The sequence below is a fragment of the Eubalaena glacialis genome, chromosome 9 (genome assembly GCF_028564815.1).
Source record: "Eubalaena glacialis isolate mEubGla1 chromosome 9, mEubGla1.1.hap2.+ XY, whole genome shotgun sequence".
Classification (NCBI taxonomy): domain Eukaryota; kingdom Metazoa; phylum Chordata; class Mammalia; order Artiodactyla; family Balaenidae; genus Eubalaena; species Eubalaena glacialis.
In genome coordinates this window covers 89,117,647-89,141,091 of record NC_083724.1, presented here as the reverse complement: position 1 = coordinate 89,141,091, position 23,445 = coordinate 89,117,647, and the positions used below count along the sequence as shown (strand labels likewise).

The following is a 23,445-nucleotide window of genomic DNA, read 5'->3' as shown; positions in this document are numbered from 1 at the left end:
ATCTATAATTGTAGTGTACATTACTTCTCTTTTGTAAGTTTTCCATTTAGTATATTCCTTTGCAATTTAGTTAAAAGCTCTTACTTAGACTCAATTACAGTATTCCTTGGAAAGTGAAATACTTGCATATTGTGGCCACTGTTAATCTTGTGTTGCCTTCATACAAATAAATAGGACTTGTTTTGTTTTCTTAGGAATTGAGGCAACACATCTGCATCTGGCTGCAGACACACAGACACACACAGAGACCACACACAGGCATACACACACACAAACACACAAAATCTTTTCAAACACAAAGGTCTCTAATAAAACTTTGGTGACAGACATGAAGCACTCAAAAGAATTCTCAGTAATCAAAAAGATTCTGGATGTGAGCCCCAGATGAAAGATACTGTACTGTAGCTGGGAGGTCTAGGGATTTTTGGAGATTTCAGAAGAAGAGGGTTGTCGATATTTCTAACACTATGGCTGAGACTTTCTGCCTTCATCTTGCTTCATTTACCTTCACCTTAGTTTATTCTCTTTTCTTCCCGTAACGGTTTAAAAGTTTTCCCAAAACTGCAAATCCATTATTGCCAGCCACCACCACAGGGAGAGCTGCAAAACCTCTCAGTGAGTGACATATATATATCTAACCAAAGATGATGGTGTGGTTCAATGATTTACTCATTAAAGGTATTGAAATAAATACTATCGACCAGATATGATGAAATCAGTGATTGTGATCATTTTTTTCCTTAGAAATTCTGTGAATGGTTTTGACATGTCATCAATATCTCATTTACGTAAAATAATATTTTTTAATTTTAAAAGTCTTCAGAAATGCTTAATTTAACCATCTTTACAAATAGTTTTAGTAAAGAGAAACACAACATTACCATCATTCCATCTCACTGACATTATTAAAGTAGTTTCTAGTTTCCAGAAGAATTATAATGAGGAGAACCCAGAGTAATATGTATAGAGATGCAAAAGGACTAGTTTGATGGCAGAGTGCTGTCTCACTCATTTGAATGTCTGTCAGCAGCTATGGAGATATCATGAATTAGAAGTAGTCACAAACTAATGAATCTAAACAGAAAATAAATCTATCAGCTTTAAGGAGAAAAGTTACTAATAACTTCTACTCCAATACAGAATATCCTAAAACAAAATTAATATAAAGTATAAAGTACTGAGTGACTTTGTTTTCATAAACAAAAACAGTAGTCACATAAAAATTTGAAAAATAATCTACCATAAATATTCTTGTTTTGTTTTTAAGGAAATTCAAAGCCCCAGATGGACTAGTACCACCCATTCTTTTACTTATAGTTAAATATAGCTGCATACAACTGTTTATAGATTGTTTTTGTTGATCCTCACCCTCCAGGGGAGTTAGAGACCTGACATCAGTCTTATCCATTGGTTGTAGTAACAATACTTATTATTCATTGACTGCTTACTTTGTGTCAGGTACTGTTCAGAGCATTTTACAGGTATTACCTCATTTAGTCTTCACAACAACCATTTGAGGTAAGAAGTATAATTACTTGTATATTAAGCACAAGGAAATTGAGGCACAGAGAAGGTAAGTAACTTGTTCATGGTCACACAGGAAGTATCAGGTAGAGCTACAATTCAAACTGACAGCCTGAATAGACTCCATGCCATAGGCTAGTTATAACAATCAAAAATTTCTTCTGCCTCTAGAATATTAGAGTTCAACAAACTGAAGATGAGTCTCATTATATGAGTTTTTATTTATTTATTTCTAGTTAAACTAAAAGGAGGAAAGCATGAGGTATGTCTCAGGGGTTGCAGTTTCATGTCAAAAATATAGTAGGTTTAGTTTTTGATGTTGGTGAAAAACTAAGAACAACAAAAATATGTATGATCACTATTTTGAAAACTGATTTTTTAAAAAAATTTATTTACTTTGTCTTCGTTGCTGCGTGCAGGCTTTCTCTGGTTGCAGTGAGCTGGGTGGGTGGGGCTACTCTTCGTTGCAGTGAGCGGGCTTTCTCTGGTTGCCGTGCATAGGCTTCTCATTGCGGTGGCTTCTCTTGTTGCAGAGCACGGGCTCTGGGCACGCGGGCTTCAGTAGTTGTGGCACGCGGGTTCTAGAGCACAGGCTCAGTAGTTGTGGCACACGGGCTTAGTTGCTCCGTGGCACGTGGGATCTTCCCGGACCAGGGCTCGAACCCATATCCCCTGCATTGGAAGGTGGATTCTTAACCACTGTGCCACCAGGGAAGCCCTGAAAACTCTGATTTTCATATACCAAGACTTTTCTTTTTATTTATTTAACTTTTTATTGGAGTATAGTTGACTCATAATGCTGTGTTAGTTTTAGGTGTACAGCAAAGTGAATCAGTTATACATATACATATATTCACTCTTTTTTAGATTCTTATCCCATATAGGCCATTACAGAGTATTCAGTAGAGTCCCCTGTGCTATACAGTAGGTCCTTATTAGCTAGCTATTTTATATATAGTAGTGTGTATCCAAGACCTTTCTTTTTTGATGGTAAGTTTATAATACCATCCCCAAGTGATTGTTTTTTATAGGTAATACATTTCAGCTTTCAAGATGCTGAAGTACAACTATATTATTAACCTGATGTATTAAATGATATAGGTCAAATCTGAGGGATTGAATCTTATTCTGTCAGAATTTTACTGTATCAAGTATTGATTTAAAGAAGTTAGCCACTGAAATAAGTATGTTTATATAGACTGTTCTATAATGCCTGCTAGCGTTGGTGGCATGGGACTGGACTTCCTGCTTAATGGCTTTAAAACTTCCCTGAGTATTTTATACCCACCGTGATTTAGTCATTAAACACAAGATTTCTTCATATTCCCTGAAAAAGGTCTACTAAATTGGTCTATGTGTGACTGGGGAGATATATGGCCTCAAAGGACATATCAGAAACTCCAGGAGCTGGTTATTCCAATTTGTTTCCTGGTAAGAAATGCCCCTCACTCTGAAAATCACTGTGAAAAGACAAGGTTTCTGATGAGACTGTGCTGTTCATCTCAAGAATGCTGGGGCTGAAAAAGGTTGAAAGCTACTGGTATTGCTAAGGTAAGGATAAAGGAAATCCCTTCGCACACCCACCCCCCCCAACTAAAGGCAAAGTATATTTCCAGCATTTTCATTTTTACAATTTTCCTTACGAAGGTTCCAAAGGTACTTTTTATTGCTTCTATATCTAGGGGTTGCTTCTTGGGTCCGTTTTGGGAGGTATTACATGGCTATAAATTTCTTCTCTGAGAAATATTTAAATAAGCTAGTGACCAATATCCACTTAAATTACTGCATTAACATCTACTACAGAGTTTGCCAAGTTTTCTGACCTTTCACATTAAAATTTCTTTGGAAAAGAGCATGGTTTAAAAAAAAGGCATGGTTTAAAAGAAAGAAAAACCTAATAAAAAATTAGCTGTCTGGGGCTTCCCTGGTGGCGCAGTGTTTGAGAGTCTGCCTGTCAACGCAGGGGTCACGGGTTCGAGCCCTGGTCTGGGAAGATCCCACATGCCGCGAAGCAGCTAGGCCCGTGAACCACAATTACTGAGCCTGCGCGTCTGGAGCCTGTGCTCCGCAACAAGAGAGGCCGCGATAGTGAGAGGCCCGCGCACCGCGATGAAGAGTGGCCCCCGCTTGCCGCAACTGGAGAAAGCCCTCACGCAGAAATGGAGACCCAACACAGCCAAAAATAAATAAATAAATAAATAAATAAATAAACAAAGTAAACAATGCGTTAAAAAAAAATTTAGCTGTCTGTTTAAAAGATTCTGATATGCTCTTCATTTTAATATGGTAAATTTCTGGCAAACCCAGCACATTTCTGCCTACCTTTTTCATATAGCTCCCACAAGGTAGTCAAACTGTAGAAATGCTATTTACAGCATTGGCTGAGATACGGTATACTCCCAGATCAAATGAGAATATAAAAAAGTGGCATACTTGGGTCATGAAAGTGCTTTCATGAGTTGCATTTTGAAATTGGGCCTTTGGATTACACTGAAAAATGCTAAAAGCACAGCCTTTCAAAGCTCAATATTACATCTACTCTAAGGATATTATAAGACAACTGACAGTTAACTAGATCATTCAGTGGTCCCCATTTAAAATGCCAGGTGACAAATTTCTTTCAAATTAAACGCTAGGAAAAGCTTTGCTCCTCCTTAGAAGAGGTGTTTTTTTGTTTTTTGTTTTTCTTTTTTCTTAAGGACAATCATTTAGCTCAGTGTTTCTCAGTAGGGTGTTATGGCATTTTGGGCAGAACAATTCTTGGCATGTGGGATGCTCCCCCCACCCCCCAGGACAGCCATTTAGTATCCCTGGCCTCCAGACATTAATACCAGTCAGGCACTTAGTCATTGTGACCACCCAAACTGCCCAACATTTCCAAATGTACTAGTTTAGAAAACACTAAATACATTGTTCACTTCCTTTGTTTTGTCTACCAGGAAACTCAATCAAATTTGTCATTAAAAAAATATATCTGGGAAAGTACAGTATATCCTATATACCTGCATTCTAACTTTCTCCCAGTCTTGAACTTCTGTCTTAATTTATATTTTCCTTGGTCATGAACTTAATTTTGTATTCTGATTTTATTACGGCAATCCAAAATCTTTGTCAAACCAGATGAGGTACAAATAAATGAAGATAGCTTTGATCTTGGGTGGCCTAGGCCTGCAGCGGCTTGAAGCGGGGTTTCGGTTCCCGGCCAGTGACTGAAGTTGGGTCGCGCCGGTGAGAGCACCGAATCCTAGCCACTAGACCAGTGGTCAGTGACAAGGCCCTGGCTGTACGGCTTTGCAGAAAAAGAATTCCCACAAAGACGGAAAGTAGTGAAACAAGTAAAGTATTTATTAGGCGAGAAAAAGAGTATGTGTGGATAGACACACGGGTGGGCTCAGAGAAAGAGTCACGCCCTCGTGGCAGTCTGAATCACTTTTATGGGGCATTTCTTCGGGTTTCCTTTGGCCAGTCATTTTGATTTGCCTGGTTCAAAGTCCATATTTGGTATAGCTCAGGATTTTTCCATGTGTGCGCATGCATCTCTTAGCCAAGATGAATTCTACGGAAGAGGCCTTTGGGTAGGTTTGGACACTTGGCATCACTCCCCTTTTGACCTCCAAGGAGCCTTTCTGCTCATGTGTAGTCTGGGAGGTCTCCTGACTTCAAGAATGAGGAATAAGTGGTCTCTTATCTTCCCTCTGGGCAGGGTCCAGCCTCCTCTCTCAATTGTCCTGTTATTCCTGTCTCAGAGTACCGGTCCACAAGGAACGAACACAAACCGTTTGCCCTGGGGGCCCATCTATCTCCTGTCTCAGCTTGACAGTTCAGATAGCATTCCCCCCCCCCCCCCCGCCCCCGCTTCATTCTCAAAAGTAGCACTAACTTGAAACAAAGTGTCATTGTTATATACAATACCAATTTTTCACTTCTACACATAAAGTGGTAGAAAAACTACTCCTCAGACACCTAGCTCTAAGGAATTAAGAAAGAATAATAAGCCAAAGAGAAGAAAATATTTTTTAAAACTTTTGACAAAAGTGTGTAAATAAAATATCATTTTTATATAAGCCTTATTTCTATATAACAGCAAATTTAAATGAGAAGAGCCCATAGGAAGTATTTATTACTTTTAACATTATAAAAATCCTTTTGTTAAAAATATAAATTCTATATGAAGTTAGTTTTTGGGTGTGTCTTCATTTTAGATGAAAAATTATGGAGGTAAATCTAATGATACATTTTCCTTTTTCCATATGAGAAGTATTTTTGGTTCTGATTTAAGTGATTCCTTCAGATTCCTCATTTTTGGCAGACTTTCACTGAGGGAAACTATTAAGCAACTCAACATTATTAGGCATTTAGATATAGATTTGTCTTTTAATATAAAACATCTTTAGTGGATATAGTGCCCCAAATGGTATTCTGTTTTTTACACTTATTTGTAAGTCATTTATAGTCTTGTTGGTACTTTTGAGGGAGTACTTACAGAAGATCCTGTTGAGGAACTTCAGTGAAAATGAGGTAAAAACTAGAGATACATTATCCTATGTTCTACTTACCTTAGAAGTACAAACAGCTATGTTAGCAGGAAGCTGGGAAAACTGCTTCAATTCAAATACATCACGTGCTGCCCATCGGCTCATGTGATTTTCAGCTTTGCTTGATCCAATCACATTCTGGTTTGAGTGAATGTAAGCCACTTCCTGAACACCACCTAGGAGGTAATTGATGTTTATTAAGTGATGTCTCATGATGAAGCAATATGGTTCAAGGTATACTTTAAAAATTATCAGCAACACATTAAAAACAGGTTATGCTTATTTTATTTTTAATCCTCAAGAAAAACATTGTTTGTATGTCAATATCACAATATTCTTTTTTAAAACAATTGAAAAGAGAAAGAGTTCAAATATGTTGGTCTAGGTTAACTTAGAAATGACTTTTCCCTCTCATCAATATAAGAACTTCTGAATCAGGTAACAATTTTTAGATTTAAGCCTGAAATGAGGGTTTTGGCTAAGAGGAAAGTCATAGTGGAAGGTTGTCTCTATGAATTTGTTGTCTCTGTTGATGTAAAAAAAAAAAAGTTTACTAATTTAAAAGCAGTGCTAACCTCACCTGTTCCTTTAAACATGTATTTGATTACAGTGACGAAGTAGGAGCATGGGGTTTATGACCAGGGAGTTTCGTTTGGTTGGCTTTGTTCAGTTTTACTGTTTGTACACTGTCTTTTTTGTACATATGTCCAGATTTGGAGGTTTTTAGGAAATGAAAAAAATTAACTTACACCTTTTATCTGAAAGAAGTTTAAAAAATGGCTACATTTTTTTACTGCTTTGCTTCAAGGCACCTATAATTTACTTTTAAATTGCGGTCATAAAAAAGAAGGCTCAAATTGAGGTCTATAAAAGCTCCCTCAAACAGCTCTGGCAATGAACCTCAATTATGACCTTCAACACTTGTGCTGTTTTAGTCCTGAACCTTTCTCAACCATAATTGCCAATCATGAGAAAACAAGATGTTGTTAAATAAGATGAGTAAAAGAGTAACCAAGATAATATTCACCTTAAATTTCAAAATATCAGTAGTAAGTATACCAACAGTTTAAAACCTTCAAAAGGATTCTGGTAGAAAATTTACTCAGATTTTTCTTAATTCTGATGACACATATTATGCATTATTCAAAATAGAATGAGTTCCACACAAACTATTGACACCTTTTACACAGTAAAAAACAAAAACAAAAAACAGAACTTAGCTGCTCTTTTAAAAAAGTTTATGCAGTAATTCCTCAAACCTAAAATCTAATTGTAGCACAGAAACCAAAGGATAGTGCAGTACCGGTATCCCTTAGCTCTTGAAAGTTTGCTTTGCACCACTTAGCTTTTCCAAAAGACCTACGTTAGTACCTGTTTTCACTCTAACAGAAAGAAATCCAAAGAGAATTTTCGCTTTTGTGAAAAAGGGCGAAAAGTGAAAAGTGTTGCAGTGTTTATTTTGCAGCAAGCCCTTGTAGAGGCAGCACACAGTCCAGCAGCAAGCGTGGCACCACCAAGCTCCTTCCCCAGGAATGACACTCAGCATCTCAGCATCAAGCCATCATAGCTTTGGATTGTGTCTGTGAGCATCTGTGCTTTATCTGGATTTATTTTGTGCAACCATTAACAAGATGTGTCCTAAGGTAATTGCTTCTTTGCTTTACACCATTTCAGCTTACAAAAAGTTGCATAGGAAGGCTCTACTTTCGGAGAGCAGGGTAAACCTGTACTTAATTACAAGGGTATCAAAATATATATCATAATGAACTTTTAAATGACACTACTAATAACCACAAAAGAAAGCTTATCAAAATATAAGCTTGCTTACATATCAGATTCTTTCATGTAGTTTTTTGGGAATGAGTGAGACACTTTTGAAAGCAATGCTAACTCTTAAAAACTACTAATCAGATTCTCAGCAGATGGTGGTAAGGGGAAGCAGTTTTTCAATCTCTCTGAATCCCCACATGAGAACATGAGAACAACTAGACCGCAAAACCAAAAGCAAAGGACAACACTTACAACAAAATTAGATGACAAGATACTCCCATTAGCCCTAAAATACAAGAGGGTGGGTATAACCCACTAATAGCTACACACTCTGCATGGCATCAGGGTCTGTGTGAAAGAAGAAGGAAGCGACAGTGTGGCATCTGATGGATCGGAGAACAGGAGACCCTAGCACAGTGGGTTACCTGGAGATCAGCAGCTGGATCTGGGAAGGTTCTGCATTCTCTAAAGCTGAGTACAGCGTACAGGGGGCTTGTGGTAAGAAGGCCTGAGGGGCTGGGGCAAGCTAGCCCTAAGGAACTCCCCAAACTAACCCCCCAGGGCTCCCAGGCCAGGGCCATACAATGAGGAAAAACTGCTGGGATGAAGTCAAAATGAGCAGAAAAGGAAGAACAGGGATGAGGGAAAGAGATGGTCTAGAGCAAAGCAGGGGAAACAGAAACAGGAAATCCTATCATAGTTTTGAATACTATAGAAAAATAACAAATATGAATCTCTGTTAAATTAGAAAAGATTTCTTAAACTCTGCCTCATTTAAAAAAATTCAGGGAAAAGAATTTCTATAAAAATGAGCAAGAGGGTCAAATCTCATAAAAATTATGAGAAAAGAGAATAAGCATCAGAATAATATCCCTACAATGAAAATGTGCCAGAAAGATATGCTTACAAAACAACAAAATTGTAATTGATTTCAAAATTAGGTAAAACACCTTAAGAAAATGATAAAATATAGGAACCAACAATATAAATCAGAATTAGAATAACTCAGAAATGAGTGGCAGAACTCAGAAAGACATAGAAATTAAAAAAAAAAATTCAGAAATGGAGACTAAATTAGAAGGAACATAAGACAGAATAAACACAATACATACTGATTTAAGAGAAATAGAAGGACATTTTTAAAAAGCAAAAAGAAATGAAAAATAAATAAAATAGGATTTGGGAGAATGTGACAAATACTGAAGACAGGCAAAGAAGACTGAACATTTGATTAACAGAAATTCCTGAAGAGGAAAGTCAAAGTAAAGGAATAGAACAAGTAGTTAAAAATACTAGTACAAATAAGCTTTCCTTAAATAAAAACTGAGTTGAAACTACACTATGAGAATATTGATCCAGACTACTATGGACTGAATATTTGTGTCCCCTCAAGACTCATATGTTTAAGCCCTAATCCCCAGTGTGATGGTGTTTGGAGGTTAGGTCTTTGGGAGATAATTAGGTCATGAGGGTGGAGCCCTAATGAATGGGGTTAGTGCCCTTATAATAAAAGACATAAAGAGAGGATTTCTCTCTCAACCATGTAAAGACAGCAAGATGGCAGTGATCTGTAAACCAGGAAGAGGGCCCTAATCAAGAACCCTTCCTGATCTTGGACTTCCAGCCTCCCAAACTGTGAGAAATAAATGTTGTTTAAGCCACCCAGTCTATGGTAACTTGTTACAGCAGCCTGAGCTAAGACAAACACCAAAATATAATCTAGTAAAATTACTAGAAAATAAGGAAAAGAAAAAACACACTTTGGGCATCTAAGAAAAAAAAAAGAACACATAGCACAATACTTCATGCCAGAAGAAAATGAAGCTACATATTTAAAATACTTAAGAAAAGAAAGTGTAAGCCAAGAATTTTATGTCCAGAAAAAATGACTTTTAAGTATAAAGGGTACAAACTGCTATCAACAAGAATCTCAGGGAATATTACTTTCATGAGTACTTCCTGGGATCTACTAGAAATAAGGGATCTACTAGAAAATAAGCTTCAGACAACCAAAATGACTAGAGAGACATTGACATTAGAGACACTGACTAATGAGAAGCATTAAATTTATAGTTATCTGCAAACCAAGAATAAATGAAGTCTAAGAGGAGAGAGTATAATGCAATATTCATGTGTGTTGACAATGAAGACATAATATATCCATTTTAAAAATGGGCAGAAATGGGAGAGTATATACAAAAAAAACCACCCCAAAACCTTAATGTTTCTAGGAATTATATTATAATAATATTTTTCTTATTCGACTTTTGTATAACATGGGTAAAACATAAGTAATTATGGAACATTATAATTAAATCATTCCTTATATGCCAAAGAACCGGTATTATCAGCATAGAAGAAGTGGTATGTAAATATGATAGAGAAGAGGTTAAGTAAAAGCTCTATACCCCCAAGGTAAGGACAAATATGGAAGTATCAATATGAATTCATGAAATATTTTATCATATATAAAAATACATACATGTACATAAATACATATATAAACTCATATATACCTATATATACACACACACATACGTAACACAAACAATTTATCCACTGAAAGGCCCAAGCGAGTAGTAGCAATGATCACTCCTAGCACCAGACCGTGGTCTTGAAACACACTTTCTCACTAAAAGAAACCAAGACTTCTTAGAGAAATGACTGATTTTAGGTCTGAGGCAAAAAATGCATGATGGAACATCCTGCAATACCTGAGAGGTATCAAAGATGATTAGCATCATGTTAAAGATCTCAGGAATCAAAATGCTCATGTTTAAAGGCTCCCACTGTCCAAAGATGGGAAAATTGAGCCTCAATAATGATATTAATTGAAATGGATTTGGACTCATTAAATGTGTTTGAATCAATTAATTCATAATGATTTTAAGAAATCTAAGGATGATAGGAAATCAATTTATTATACTAAAAGCTGTGAAAGAAATTATTTTTCCTGCCTTCTCTGTATGAACTGTACCACTGGGTAAGTAACAGTAGATGAGGGGAAGTATCTCCTTACAGAAGCATCCTAACTAACAAATGAAAAAGAAATGAGAGAAGTAGAAAATGTCATTTTGCTACTCTGAATGAATAAATAATTCTAGGCATTAAGCATCAATGGCTGCTAAGATCACAAAGAGAGAAACCAGCATACATTCTGTCAAACACTAACTTTTGTTTTGTCAAAGGGATTGAACCTGAGTTTGATATAGTGTCAGACGCCAACTGCTCATTTTCAGGAAATATAGAGGGCAGAGAAATATGTTCAACTGCACCAATCCGCCATATGCAAGCTGCAGAAAACAATTGGCCTGGTTTCTTCAACAGAGAAATATAAATTGTAAAGAAACAAAAGGGATGGAGGAGGAATCCTATACATTAAGCTATATAAAATTTTTTTAATGAGTGAGACTAAACTATAATGTCTAGGGATACACATTTGTATCAAATGTATATACATTTAATAAAGCCATAAAAATGCAAAAAAGTTAGAATAATTAGTGTATGGGGAAGGTTGTGATTCAGATGGGCCACATGGAAGGGGTCCTGGTCTAGATGACAAAGTTCTCTATCTTGACCTAGGTGGTCTTCCCCTTTATCCTGCCACCACCCACTTCCTCATTTGTGTCTCAATGTAGCATCTTGATTGTAGAGCTAATTCAAGTTAACTCAAGAATCTCTTGCGGAACTATTTGATTGCACGAAACAAATATGCAAAGAAAAGATTTCAGAATATATCTGCAGTTACCTAAAAATTTATCCATTGATTCACACATCTGATCTTGATTGACAATGCTCTTATTTGGAAATTTCATTGGTTTTCTTGGTATAAAAGTGCTATTTTTCTCATGGCTAGTTAATTTTGAAGAGAAACTGATTCTATCTTTTATAGTTTTTGGTCTATGGTTCTGTTTAGAGACACTGATGTGGCTAACAGATAAATCATCATCTGAAGATGTAAAATCATCAATAGCCTGAGAGGTACAGTCTTCATCTGTTGCACACAGTTGGTTTGTTTTCTTCATTGTTTTTGGAAAAGTGTAAAGTTCCCTTTTATTTTCCTCTTTTCTCTTAAACCTCAGAGAACTAGTAGCTCTTTTCTTTCTTACTCTTGACTTAGAGGAAATTTCAATGTCATCAGATTCGTCACTAATATCACTACTGCCTTTTCTTTTTGTATTAGATTTTAGGGTCTTGTTCTCAGGATTTAATTGTTTTGAAATTAGTCCATTTCCTCTGACATTGGTCTTTCTATTATCACCATTATTTCTTATATTTACAGGGTTTTCTGTTTCAGAATCTTCAGATCCATCCATAGGTGGCTTAAACCTTACACTCTTCTTGAGGAATCTTTGAGTTGTGTACTGTGTGGGAAAGATGATATCACTATCTTCTGATTCTGTGACATTCTGTGAAATGCAATGGTGGTCAACTGTATTTTTAAAATTTTTCTCATCATCAGACTCAGAAGAAATATTCTGTTCTAAAATCTCACTTTTATCAAAAATATATTTTCCATTTGGATTTAGGATGTTAGGTAATTTCTGATGCTTTGAAGTACCAAGAGAGTCTTGACTTTTCCGACAACCAACATCTTTGGCTTCTGTTGAAAGGCATGTGGGCTGTTCATCAGAACTTTCATTGTCAGAGGCAGTATTTCCATCACTGTCCTCAACTGCTTCACATTTTGTCTCAAACAATTTAGAGAAACCACACTGGAGTAAGGTAAGCTGTCCAGGAGTACCCGAAGCTTTACTTGAGTCAGATGCTTTGTTTTTAGCAGTCTTTATTATTGAGTGTCCTACTGATTCATCTTCACTAAAATCACTGCAGAGATCACATGCTTCTTTTGCTAGTGGTTCTGCAGGCTGTTCTGGACTTTTGTATTCTTGACAGTCAGGCTCCCTAGCCTATATAAGAAGCAATGGTGCAAACATTAGAAAACGTCAAAATAAGGATATCAAATCTATCACACTGGAGGGGAATTGAATTTGGGCAGATAATTTATGTACAAGTATATTACTTGGTATGTTCTAAAAGTAAAACATTTATTGATAGTAAACAAACATAAAGGATTTAATATTACAGTCTGGTATACTCTTTTAAAGTTGAATAACTTTCCAAATAAATAAAAGTTAAAACTAGAATATCAAATGATCAAATTATTTATAAGGAAAACACAGAGCAGAGCTGTTAGCTTCTAAGATGCAGAGACTGATTCTGGCCTCAAAGTGAAAAGCACACAACTTATTGCTTACGACAGTCCAGCAGATACTTTCAATCATGCGTTAAAAACAAAACAAATTTGTAGGAGCTAAAGAATTCCCAACTGGAAAATGTTTCTAATTGATTAAAAATAGATTGGATAGGATCTTGACCACCATAAATAAAGAAAATATTGAAGCTATTTTGAAGTAAAATTTGCTACAAATTTAAATCCAATATTTACTTTTTTCACATTAATTAGAGCTAAATATATTCTCAGTTTCTGAAAACTGAGGCTTCATTAGTAAAAGATTTTGGGAAAGTATTATCTGGTAATACTTCTGCCAACATTTGATACTCATGTATTTCTATAAATTTAGAAAAATATTCACCCCATACTTGGTTATATAAATTTATAGGGGTGTTATAAATTTATAGTTATCATTGCATATAGTTATCATACAGTTATATGATATACTGTTATATCATATATATATATATATATATGTTATATCATAATATATAGTTATCATATAGCCCATTATATCTTTGGGCTAGTACAAATTTAGAGTTAAATCCCTTAAAAAAAAAACAAACAAGAAAAAAACAGCAACAACAATTTAAAAAAAATCTTCTATATATATTCTTTACTTTTAAAAAGACTTTATGATGACAATAAAGTATGTAGTATGTGAGATGACAAACTACCACAAGACAAAGGACTCAGATAAAATATCTGCTTGAGTCAGAGAATGAGTTTGGTGTTTGAATTTAATAATTTTAAATATACATTGATTGCTATTTTTCCATTTAATTTGTTGTTTAGTAAAAAAAATTATTTAGGTGGGATTGGTCACCTATACAGTGCATTTAATTTTGGATTTACAGTTTGGCACAGTTAAAATTCCAGTTTGGATGTAAACACCTGGTGACTGCTCCTGAATTTTTTTTTATGATATGATATGAAATATTAGCCTAAATTATTAATTTTACTGACAGTCCTCTGACTTTGTGTCCTTGACGTTTTTAAAAAAACATTTTCTTTATGCATTGAAAAATGAAGGAAAAGGAAAAGAAACTTAAAATCTTCACATACATGTTTCCTAGGAGTTCTAGGCTACAGATTCAAAGATTGCTTACTGTTTCTAGTTTGTGTACTGGAGGTTCCTTTTTCAACCATGTTGTAGCTGTCATGACCCCTGCTTCCACTTGGCCTTCTCTCTGTAAAGAATGCAAATAACTGTGTAAAATATAGGGTAGAAACAACCAGATAAACAACAGCAACGGCTTGCTAAAACTTAGAGTTAAGAAAATTGAGTACAGGGAATTCCCTGGCGGTCCAGTGGTTAGGACTCTGCGATTTCACTGCCATGGGCCTGGGTTCGATCCCTGGTCAGGGAACTAAGACTCCACAAGATGCGTGGTATGGCCAAAAAAAAAAAAAAAAAAATTGAGTACAGCCTGCTTTAACTCTCTTAATGCTATTTTTCAATTTGCTAATTAAGGAATTCATATATATTTTAAAATGCTCATAATTCTTAGGTAGTATAGAGGCACAGTGGAAGCCTGCTGGGCTCATAACAAACTCTTACTTCTTATCATAAGCTTACTTTTTCTGATAGAAAACTAATAACATTTTTCAGCAAACTCCACTAAAAGCCCTAGTAGGGAGGGAGAGTGAAAAACTGTTAAAAATTTACCCAGTAGTGATAGCCATAATAACTATGTCTATATGATAACTATATAACTATTGTATATGTGTAAATATTATATAATATTGCAATAACTGTAAGGACATATTATCAACATTTTAAATACCACAGATAATGTTGGGTATTGGGAACTCGATATTCTAGCTTATATTGCTAGTGTGTTCATAGTTCATATTCATTAAAATATGTTTATTGATTCCTTCAGTGTAGTAGACATCAAAATGAAAATATCCATCTAATATCTTAATTAGATAATAGGCTTGCTACATCTTTTAGGAAAGTATGCTTTTATAGCTTTTGGTATATCATTTAGCAGAGATATTTAATGGCCTAGATTCTAGAATATTAAATTCTTCTTCACAAGGAAATAAATTTCTCTTTTCAAGCCTTTAATTGTTGATAGAACAAGGGGAAATAATACTATCATCACCAGAGTTACAAATATCCAACTTACGAATACACCAATATTCATAATATAGCAATGGCATGGTTCCAGTTACCTGGTATCCAGGGCAACAAGTGAGAATCACCCCTAAAGAACTTGAAAGAATGATAAAGAGTTCCTGAATTGCCATGAGATCTTTTCTTCCAGTGCCTAGAGGCTATTACTGTAAGGGAGTGGGAAGCCTCTGTCCTGAGAACCCCCTTTTATCTCTTTAACAGAAGCCAAATGGCTACAACAGATGCAACTGGCAGCACCAGAAATCTACAAGCTGTCAGAATCCCTTTGTGATAGGTAAATGGCAACTCCAGTCTTCTGTTGACTTGGAGCCATCCTTAACTCCTATTTCTCATACCCTATCAGATGATCCATCAGTAAATCCTGTCAGTGCTTCAGGGCATCCACCACTACCCTCTGGCCCAAACCACCATCTCTTGGCTGGATTGTTGCAGTATCCTCCTACCTGGCGTCTTGCTTCTGCTCTTGTACTTCTATAGTCCAATTCTTAACATTTAGAATAGACAGTATAGATCAGACTATGTCATTCTGCTGTTCAGAACTCTAATTGCTTTTGTTCTCACTCAAAGTCAAAGCCAAAGTTCCTGCAGGATCTGGTTTCCTGTCATTTCTCTGGCCCCATCTTTTCCTCTTTTGATTACTCCACTCCAGCCACTTTGGCTTCCTTGCCATTTTGAAATCATGCTGGGCATGCTCCTCCCTCAGGGCCTTTGCTTGCATTTGTTCCTCTGTCTAAAACACCTCTTCCTTTCTCGTCTCTTCAAAGAATCAAATGCAATCTCATAGTGCATCCTTCCTTGGCTACTCCATCTAAAATTTTAATGCTCTTTCCTTGACAGTCTCCCTATTTCCCTTCCTTGCTGTATTTTTTTTTTTTTGAGATATAATTTACATATAATACTGTGTACGTTTAAGGTCTACAAGGTGTTAATTTGATATATTTATATACTGTAATATGATTATCATCATAGCTTTAGTTAACACCTCTAATATGGCATATAATTATCAATTCTTTTATGTGGTAAGAACATTTAAGATCTAGTCCTTTAGCAGTTTTGAGGTATATAATAATAATAATATTGTTGACAATACTCACCATGCTGTGTAGTAGATCTCTAGAACTTATTGATCTACTTGCTCTATTTTTATCCTTAGAATCTATCATCATAATATATTGACTTCAGTTATATTTCTCTTTATTATTTGTTTCCCCCAAATAGAATGTAAAATTTTGTAGGCAGGGCTTTTTGTCTATTTTATTCATTTCTGTATGCCTAGTTCTATGATGTATAGTATTGGATATTTAACATATACTCAATAAATATTTGTGAAATTAGCTCTCAATATCTATCTCTAAAGGGAAACCATTAAAAGAAAGTCAATGCAAAATAGAACTAAATTGCCCAGAAATCATCAGATTAAAAGTGTTCTATATATTCAAATTTCTACATCTTAAAACATTTTAAAAGGGATTTTTCTACAACCTTTAAAAATTAAAAATGTATCATAGGAAGTAAAATACTTCTTTTACTTTATAATATATGTTTCCATTATGCAGGGCTTGGACTAATAATATTTTAAAACATCGTTCGGCCAAAAGCACAGCATGAATCTACTAAATTCTGATTGATAACAAATGAGCAATTTTAATTCAAAATTTAATTTAATAATTGAGTGCCAATGATGTGCCTAGCAAGTAGTTAAGCATATTTTACCATAAACAAAATATAAGATATGGAGGGTCCTGTCATTAATGAACAATCCTGGAGGAGAAACAACATATATTTAGGACAACCAGAGAATAAGAGAACTTTCCGTTTAATAACTTGTCATATGGAATGCCTTACCTAACACTTTTTTAACAGAGGAATAGGTGGCTATTCTGATAAAAAAGAGAATAAAACTATTTGATACACAGTAGAAAACAGGATAAGTAATATAATACTAATATATTTTATAGATAATGATTTCAAATTAGAAACATGAATATACTCTAGTACGTTGGGTAGTACTACCCAAAGCTGGAGGTAGGATCTGAGGGGGTCCTGTAGGACAAACAAGGCTATTTACTGATTAGAGAAGAGGAATGGGAAAGAACAAGTCCATCAGAGAAATAGCATATTCAAAACAAGAAAAAGACTGAGAAAGGGGGACTTTAAATGGGTCACTCAATTCAGAATCAAATAGTTACTATAAAATAAAAACTCAGCAATATACATCAGACATTGTATAATAGTTGTAATAGTCACAACATACAAATCATATATACCTTCCTCTTCCCCAACCATTGATGATCACGTTTGAACTGCTACTAAACTTGCTTAACATATGCTTACTGATGTTACGTGTTCAGTATGTAAATGTTCTCTTCCACCTCCCATAAAGATGGTCTAAGTTCTTTAAGGACAGGGACCAATTGTTCCTTGAACTGTTTTTATGGTACTATTAAATAAATGAAGTACATTAAGGTTTTACTACAAAGTCCTGGAAGTTAAGGGAAATATCCTTAAGTTTTCCAAGACTCAGTTTCCTCAACTGTATGATGATGGGATTGAAAAAAATGATAGTCTAGGATCTTATGATACTCATATCAATATTAACTAAAAAATAGGTTAATATTCTTAGTACTCTGGTATATTAAAGAATTTTAAAGATTTTTTAAAGGATATAAATATCCTGTTAAGAATAAGAAACATCTGTATCCTGAGGATGAACACAACTGGGAAAGTTTGAAATACTGGTGTGGAATTTTTATTGGGAACAGAAAACAAAAATCTCCATGAGACATGAGAGTGCATCTCAGGGAGTATTTGGTAACTTTTAATCAAAACACATTTTATATTTTTGTTTATTTAGGAAAGTCTCTTTTTTTAGTTCCTGACTTCAACAGCTGTTTTCAAAATAATAAATTTCTCTTTACTGTCTGAAAATGGCCTTGGAGGTCATACTGTCTTGTATATGTATCTGAATTTGTGTATGTACATTATTTATAACTATGCATGGGGAAAATCTTAGTTTAGAGGTACAGTAATTCATTTCCTATTTCTATAAAAGTAGAAATACTAAACATAAAACATTTTTTAAGAAGAAAACCAAAAATTTCTCTGAAAAGGCACCAGCAATTTTCCTGAGGGAGAAATCCATGTTTAAAATATTGAAAAGATCAGAAAAAAATTTCACACCTCCAGGATGTCCCTTGTAAGACAAGACCCTTGGGACCTCAGTTTGAAGAGATTATAGACCCCAAAAAGCTCTCCTCGATGCTCTTTTGATCCTTGAACTGCTTCAAAATACCGCTTGGCATTTTCACTTCCAACCACCACACAGTGAAGTTGCTATAACAGAAAAAACACAAGATATTTTGAAGTGTTCGCTCCAACAATATGTCAGAATTTCCTGGCATTCCCTGTATATACACAGCTTTAGCTGGAGCAGGCAGAATCTCCGTAGGGAGGAAATTTTATTTTAATTTCCCTGGCAGATGTTGCCATTATGGTGAAATAATAATAATCTGGCCAGTTTTATTAAAGAAGAAATCTTACATTTCCTATTTTATCTGTTTTCTAACAACTGACTCAAGATCATATCTCTATGGACTAGCCACCTGATGTAAAATGTAAAAGGCATACATTTGAATACACTTTTCTCCTTTCTAGACTCTTATTTCAATAGAAACTACTAAAACTGGCAGAAATAGTTGCTACATCACCAAAGTTAAATTATAATCTAAAGTAATTATATAATAACCATGTTCGTATCAAACTAATTGTGGCCATGGTTACATTGTCAACTAACAGCAAAAACCCAATCATTGTTTAGCAACATTGCATCTCTGAAACAATTCTGAATACAGAAAGAACACTGACATGGAATCCTTAAGGACATATACCACTTTAGTACCAACATAATGTCATCGCTTTATTTACTGTATATAATGTATATACAATTTGATTAACCCCATGTACACTCTAACATTTCTTGAAAGAAACAAAGAATGAAAAATAACTTCAATCTATTGCTAATGGAAGGATTAGTAAGAAGCGATACTTTATGGTGATTATCATCAGATTGATTTGCACCATAATAAATTACTTTAGGCAAATAAAATTATTCTTATTAATAATAGCTACTATTTATTGAACACATGTGTAGCATTTTTACATTCTCATTTAATTCCTACAACCCTATAAGATATTATCATCTCCCTTTTAGAAATAAAAGAACTTAAATTCAGAGAAATTAAGTGCCTTGCTCACAGCTGCCTCACTAGGAAGCATCATTTCTAGAATTTTTACCTGAGTTTGGCTGAATTCAAAATTTATACTTGTATCAATTTCTCATATCCAGATGTCCCTCTTAAAACAAGACCCTTGGGACCTAAGTTTGAATAAGTTATGGATCAACATACCAACTTGATTAGTTTTATATCAACATCCCAGAAATATGGGCTATAGACCTGGAAATACAGAATCACAATAGCAATTGATGTACTTAATGGCCCAGTTACCTATGACTTTACCCTTGCTACTGACTCTTCCTTAAACACTGTATTGCCAGACTGCTATACTACTAAATATAATCACCAAAGTAATTTGTAAGCATTAATCTGAATCTTTATAAGTCTCCTACCAAAGTTTTGTCACAAAACTTATAAAAGGCACATTATTTTCTACTTAAGTTTTCCAAAGTGGCTCCAGTAAAAGTAAAGGCCAGATGCGTCGATCTGTAGGGTAACTATAACAAAATCATGTTAGAATTCAAGAGGGTAGGGGAAAAAACCAGTATTTAGTTTCTAGCTTAAGAAGAACCCATACAAGGCTATAAAATGCTTAATTTCTTCACAATATACAAGATATGCAAGAAGTAAAAAAGGAATATTCATCATGTTAGAGTTCATGACCACTTCCTCTATCTTCAAGGCCAGTAATGAGGCATCTTCGTATCACTCTCTGACCCTCTGTTTCTGTCATCACATTGCCGCCTTCTTTCCTCTTTCTGACCCTACTGCTACCCCTCCCTTTATAAGGACCCTTGTGATTACACTGGGCCCACTCACATAATCCAGGTCAGTTCAAGGAATTAGGATGTGGATATCTGTGGGGGGCCATTATTCAGCCTACCACAGTAAGGAAGTGCAATAAGCATGATGAGGGCTTGTCAAAAGGACGCAGAAGCCCCCTTGAAGGGGTTCTCACTGTTCAAAAAATGAGAGTTTGAACATAAAAATAATTAATGATATTCAGTGGGTTACTAAAATCTGTTACTAAAATACTATCCCATGAGTCCACACAGATTAAATAAATGGAAGAGAAGGGAAAGCTCTTTTTTTATGGTAGAATGCCAACAAATATAAAGGAAGTAATAATGGAAATAGAAAAATCACCATCTGACAAACCATCTTAGTAGTAGCTGATTCAGGCAGGAATCATCAATGAAAGCTAAGGCTGATGAGTACAAGCTTGATGAGGAACAGGATACAGTTGTCCGTCATCCCTTGGTATAGGGGGGATTGGTTCCAGGATCCCCATGGATAACAAAACCTATGGACGCTCAAGTCCCTTTTATTAAATGGCATAGTATTTGCATATAAGCTATGAATTATTTCCTATATACTTTAAATCATCTCTAGATTACTTATAATATCTAATACAACATAAATGCTGTGTAAATAGTTGTAAATACAATGTAAATGTTAGGTAAATAGCACACAGCAAATTCAAGTTTTGCTTTTGAAACTTTCTCGAATTTTCTTTCTGAATACTTTGAATCCATGGTTGGCTGAATCTGAGGATGCAGAACCCATGGATACAGAGGGCTGACTATATTGGCATAGTCTCTGATGCTCTCCCCATAAAATATATACTAATTTACAAACGAAAAAAGTGGTGACTCTGAAGTGGAAAAAGCTGGCAGACACAAACTTGACAGGTGATCAAGGTTAATATCACCAGTGGTGGATCAGGTCACCACCAGGTGCCTTCTGACCAATGCAATGAGAAGAGCACAGCATTCTTTCTGTACCATTCTTGCCAAGGCTTCTTGTCTTGAGTTGGAAGATGAGGAAACATCAAATGGACATATGCTGAGGGAAAGCATACACAAGGAAAGGCTTTACTTTTTAAAACTGTCAAGGTCATGAAAGACCAGAAAAGCCTGGGTAACTTAGGGTTGAAGAAAACTTAAGAGACACAAAAAGAAATGTAATTATGATCCTGGATTGGATCCTGAGCCAGAAGGAGAAAGGAGACATTGCCAGAAAAGCTGATGAAATCTGAATGGGTTCTATGGATTACAAGGTAATGCTGTATAAGTGTTAGTTTCTTGATTTGGATAACTGCATTTTTGAGAGGAGAGTTGGTGGGGGGGGGTCGGTGAGGGAGAAACAAGTTGCAGAACAATATGTAAAATTGAGGTTTATAGTGCATAAAGCTATTTTTATATGTACATATAAATAGGACGGTGTCCTTATTTGGGAGAAAACAAAGAATTTAAAGGTGATAAATCTTCAACTTCCTCTCAAACGGTTCAGAAAAAGAATAAAGATCATGGCTGAGAGAAAGAGAAAGCAAATGTGGTAAAATGTTAACTGGGGAATTTGGGTGAAGTTAATTGGGAGTTCTCTGTGCTGTTCTTGTAACTCTTCTGTAAATACATATTAATTTCTAAATAAATTACATATATATGAAAGATGAATTTCTGAATGCCAAATTTTAGATTACATGCAATGCTCCAAACCTGAAGGAGCACAGTTGCTGTATAAGCGATTTTTTTTGAGTATAAAATATACTTTATATTTTATGTTGTGAAGGCATTATCACAACAAACACAAACAAAAACATCAAAGGGCAAGTCTCCCTTGAACAACACAGATCATCCCTTGACTTGAACAACACAGATCATCCCTTATCCGTCTAACCAACACTGTAATGTTTAGGTTTATCCTTCCTAGATCTTTTTCAATGCAGTTACAACTATTTATATATACATGTAGAAACAGTTTTATAAATAAACACAATTGATATACTTGTTCTGCAAGTTACTTTTGCCCCACTTAAAATGTCTTAAAGATTGTGCCACATCAGTACATTTGCTCTATAATCTTTAAAAAAATTTTTTTGCTGTATATGGGTATATCAGAATTTATGTTAATTCTGTTACTATTGGACATTTAGGCTGTTCCTTTTTTCATTTTTCAAACAAATACTAACAATTCTGAATATAAATCCTTGTCATCCTTCACTGTGCATATGTGAGAATATTTCTGCCAGGTAAATAGGGAGAAAGTACATTTTAAAAATGCTGTTAAATTAGCTTCTAAAATAAGTGCACCAAGTTGTATTCTCAAAAAACACTATATTAGCACCTCTTTAAAAATATCCCCACCAACAATGAGCAACGCCAATCTCCTCACCTCCCTAAAAAAACCCCCACAGAACAAAACAAGAAAGTCTTTTGCAGAACGTGCAAAACGCAATCTTATTTTTTACTTCTCGATTATAAGTGTAGTTAAGCATCTTTTCATATACATGTTAACTGTTTGTATTTTTTCTTCACTAAAATGCCTAATCAGTCTTTTTATTGGTTTGTAGGAGTTCTTTATATATTATAGATGCTAATTTGTTTATTATACTTATGGCAAGCATTTCCTCTGGTCTCTCCTTTAATTTGGCTTATAGTTCGTTTGTCATATAGAAGTTTCATATAAAAATGTAGTCAAATTTACAATATTTGCCTTAGAGGCTATATCAGTTTCCTAAGGCTGCTGTAACAAAGTACCATAAACCAGGTGGTGTAAAACAACAGAAATTTATTCTCTCTCAGTTCTGGAGGCTAAAAGTGTGAAATCAAGATATTGGCAGGGCCATGCTCTCACTGAAGGTTCTAAGGGAATATCCTTCCTTTCCTCTTCCTAGTTTCTGGTGGTTGCTGGCAATCCTAGGCATTCCTCAGTTTGCAGCTTTATCACTCCGATCTTTGCCTCTGTCATCACATGGTATCCTCCTTCTGTGTCTGTCTGTATCCAAATTTCCCTCTTATAAGAAATCAGTCATTGAATTAGGGCCCACCGTAATAGAGTATAACCTTATTTAACTTGATTACATCTGCAAAGACCTTACTTCCAAATAAGATCCCATTCACAGGTACCAGGGGTTAAGGACTTCAACATACGTTTTTTATTTTATTTGTTTTTTGGCGGGGGGCACAATTCAACTTCTAACAGAGGCTTTGTTAAAGATTT

At 35.1% G+C, this 23,445-nt stretch overlaps 1 protein-coding gene across 5 annotated transcripts in view; it reads right to left on the bottom strand.

Annotated features, from left to right (window-relative positions):
• The window catches only part of ERCC6L2 (ERCC excision repair 6 like 2), a 170,532-nt gene that overhangs the window by 42,708 nt on the left and 104,379 nt on the right, over nt 1-23,445 (bottom strand). For all 5 annotated transcript variants that reach the window (XM_061200588.1, XM_061200589.1, XM_061200591.1 and 2 more), the window contains exons 14-17: nt 18,389-18,541; nt 14,175-14,255; nt 11,578-12,739; nt 6,081-6,235 (exon numbers count right to left, since the gene is read on the bottom strand). In XM_061200588.1, coding sequence (XP_061056571.1) covers nt 6,081-6,235; nt 11,578-12,739; nt 14,175-14,255; nt 18,389-18,541 — 1,551 coding nt within the window. The remainder of the gene's footprint in view (nt 1-6,080; nt 6,236-11,577; nt 12,740-14,174; nt 14,256-18,388; nt 18,542-23,445) is intronic.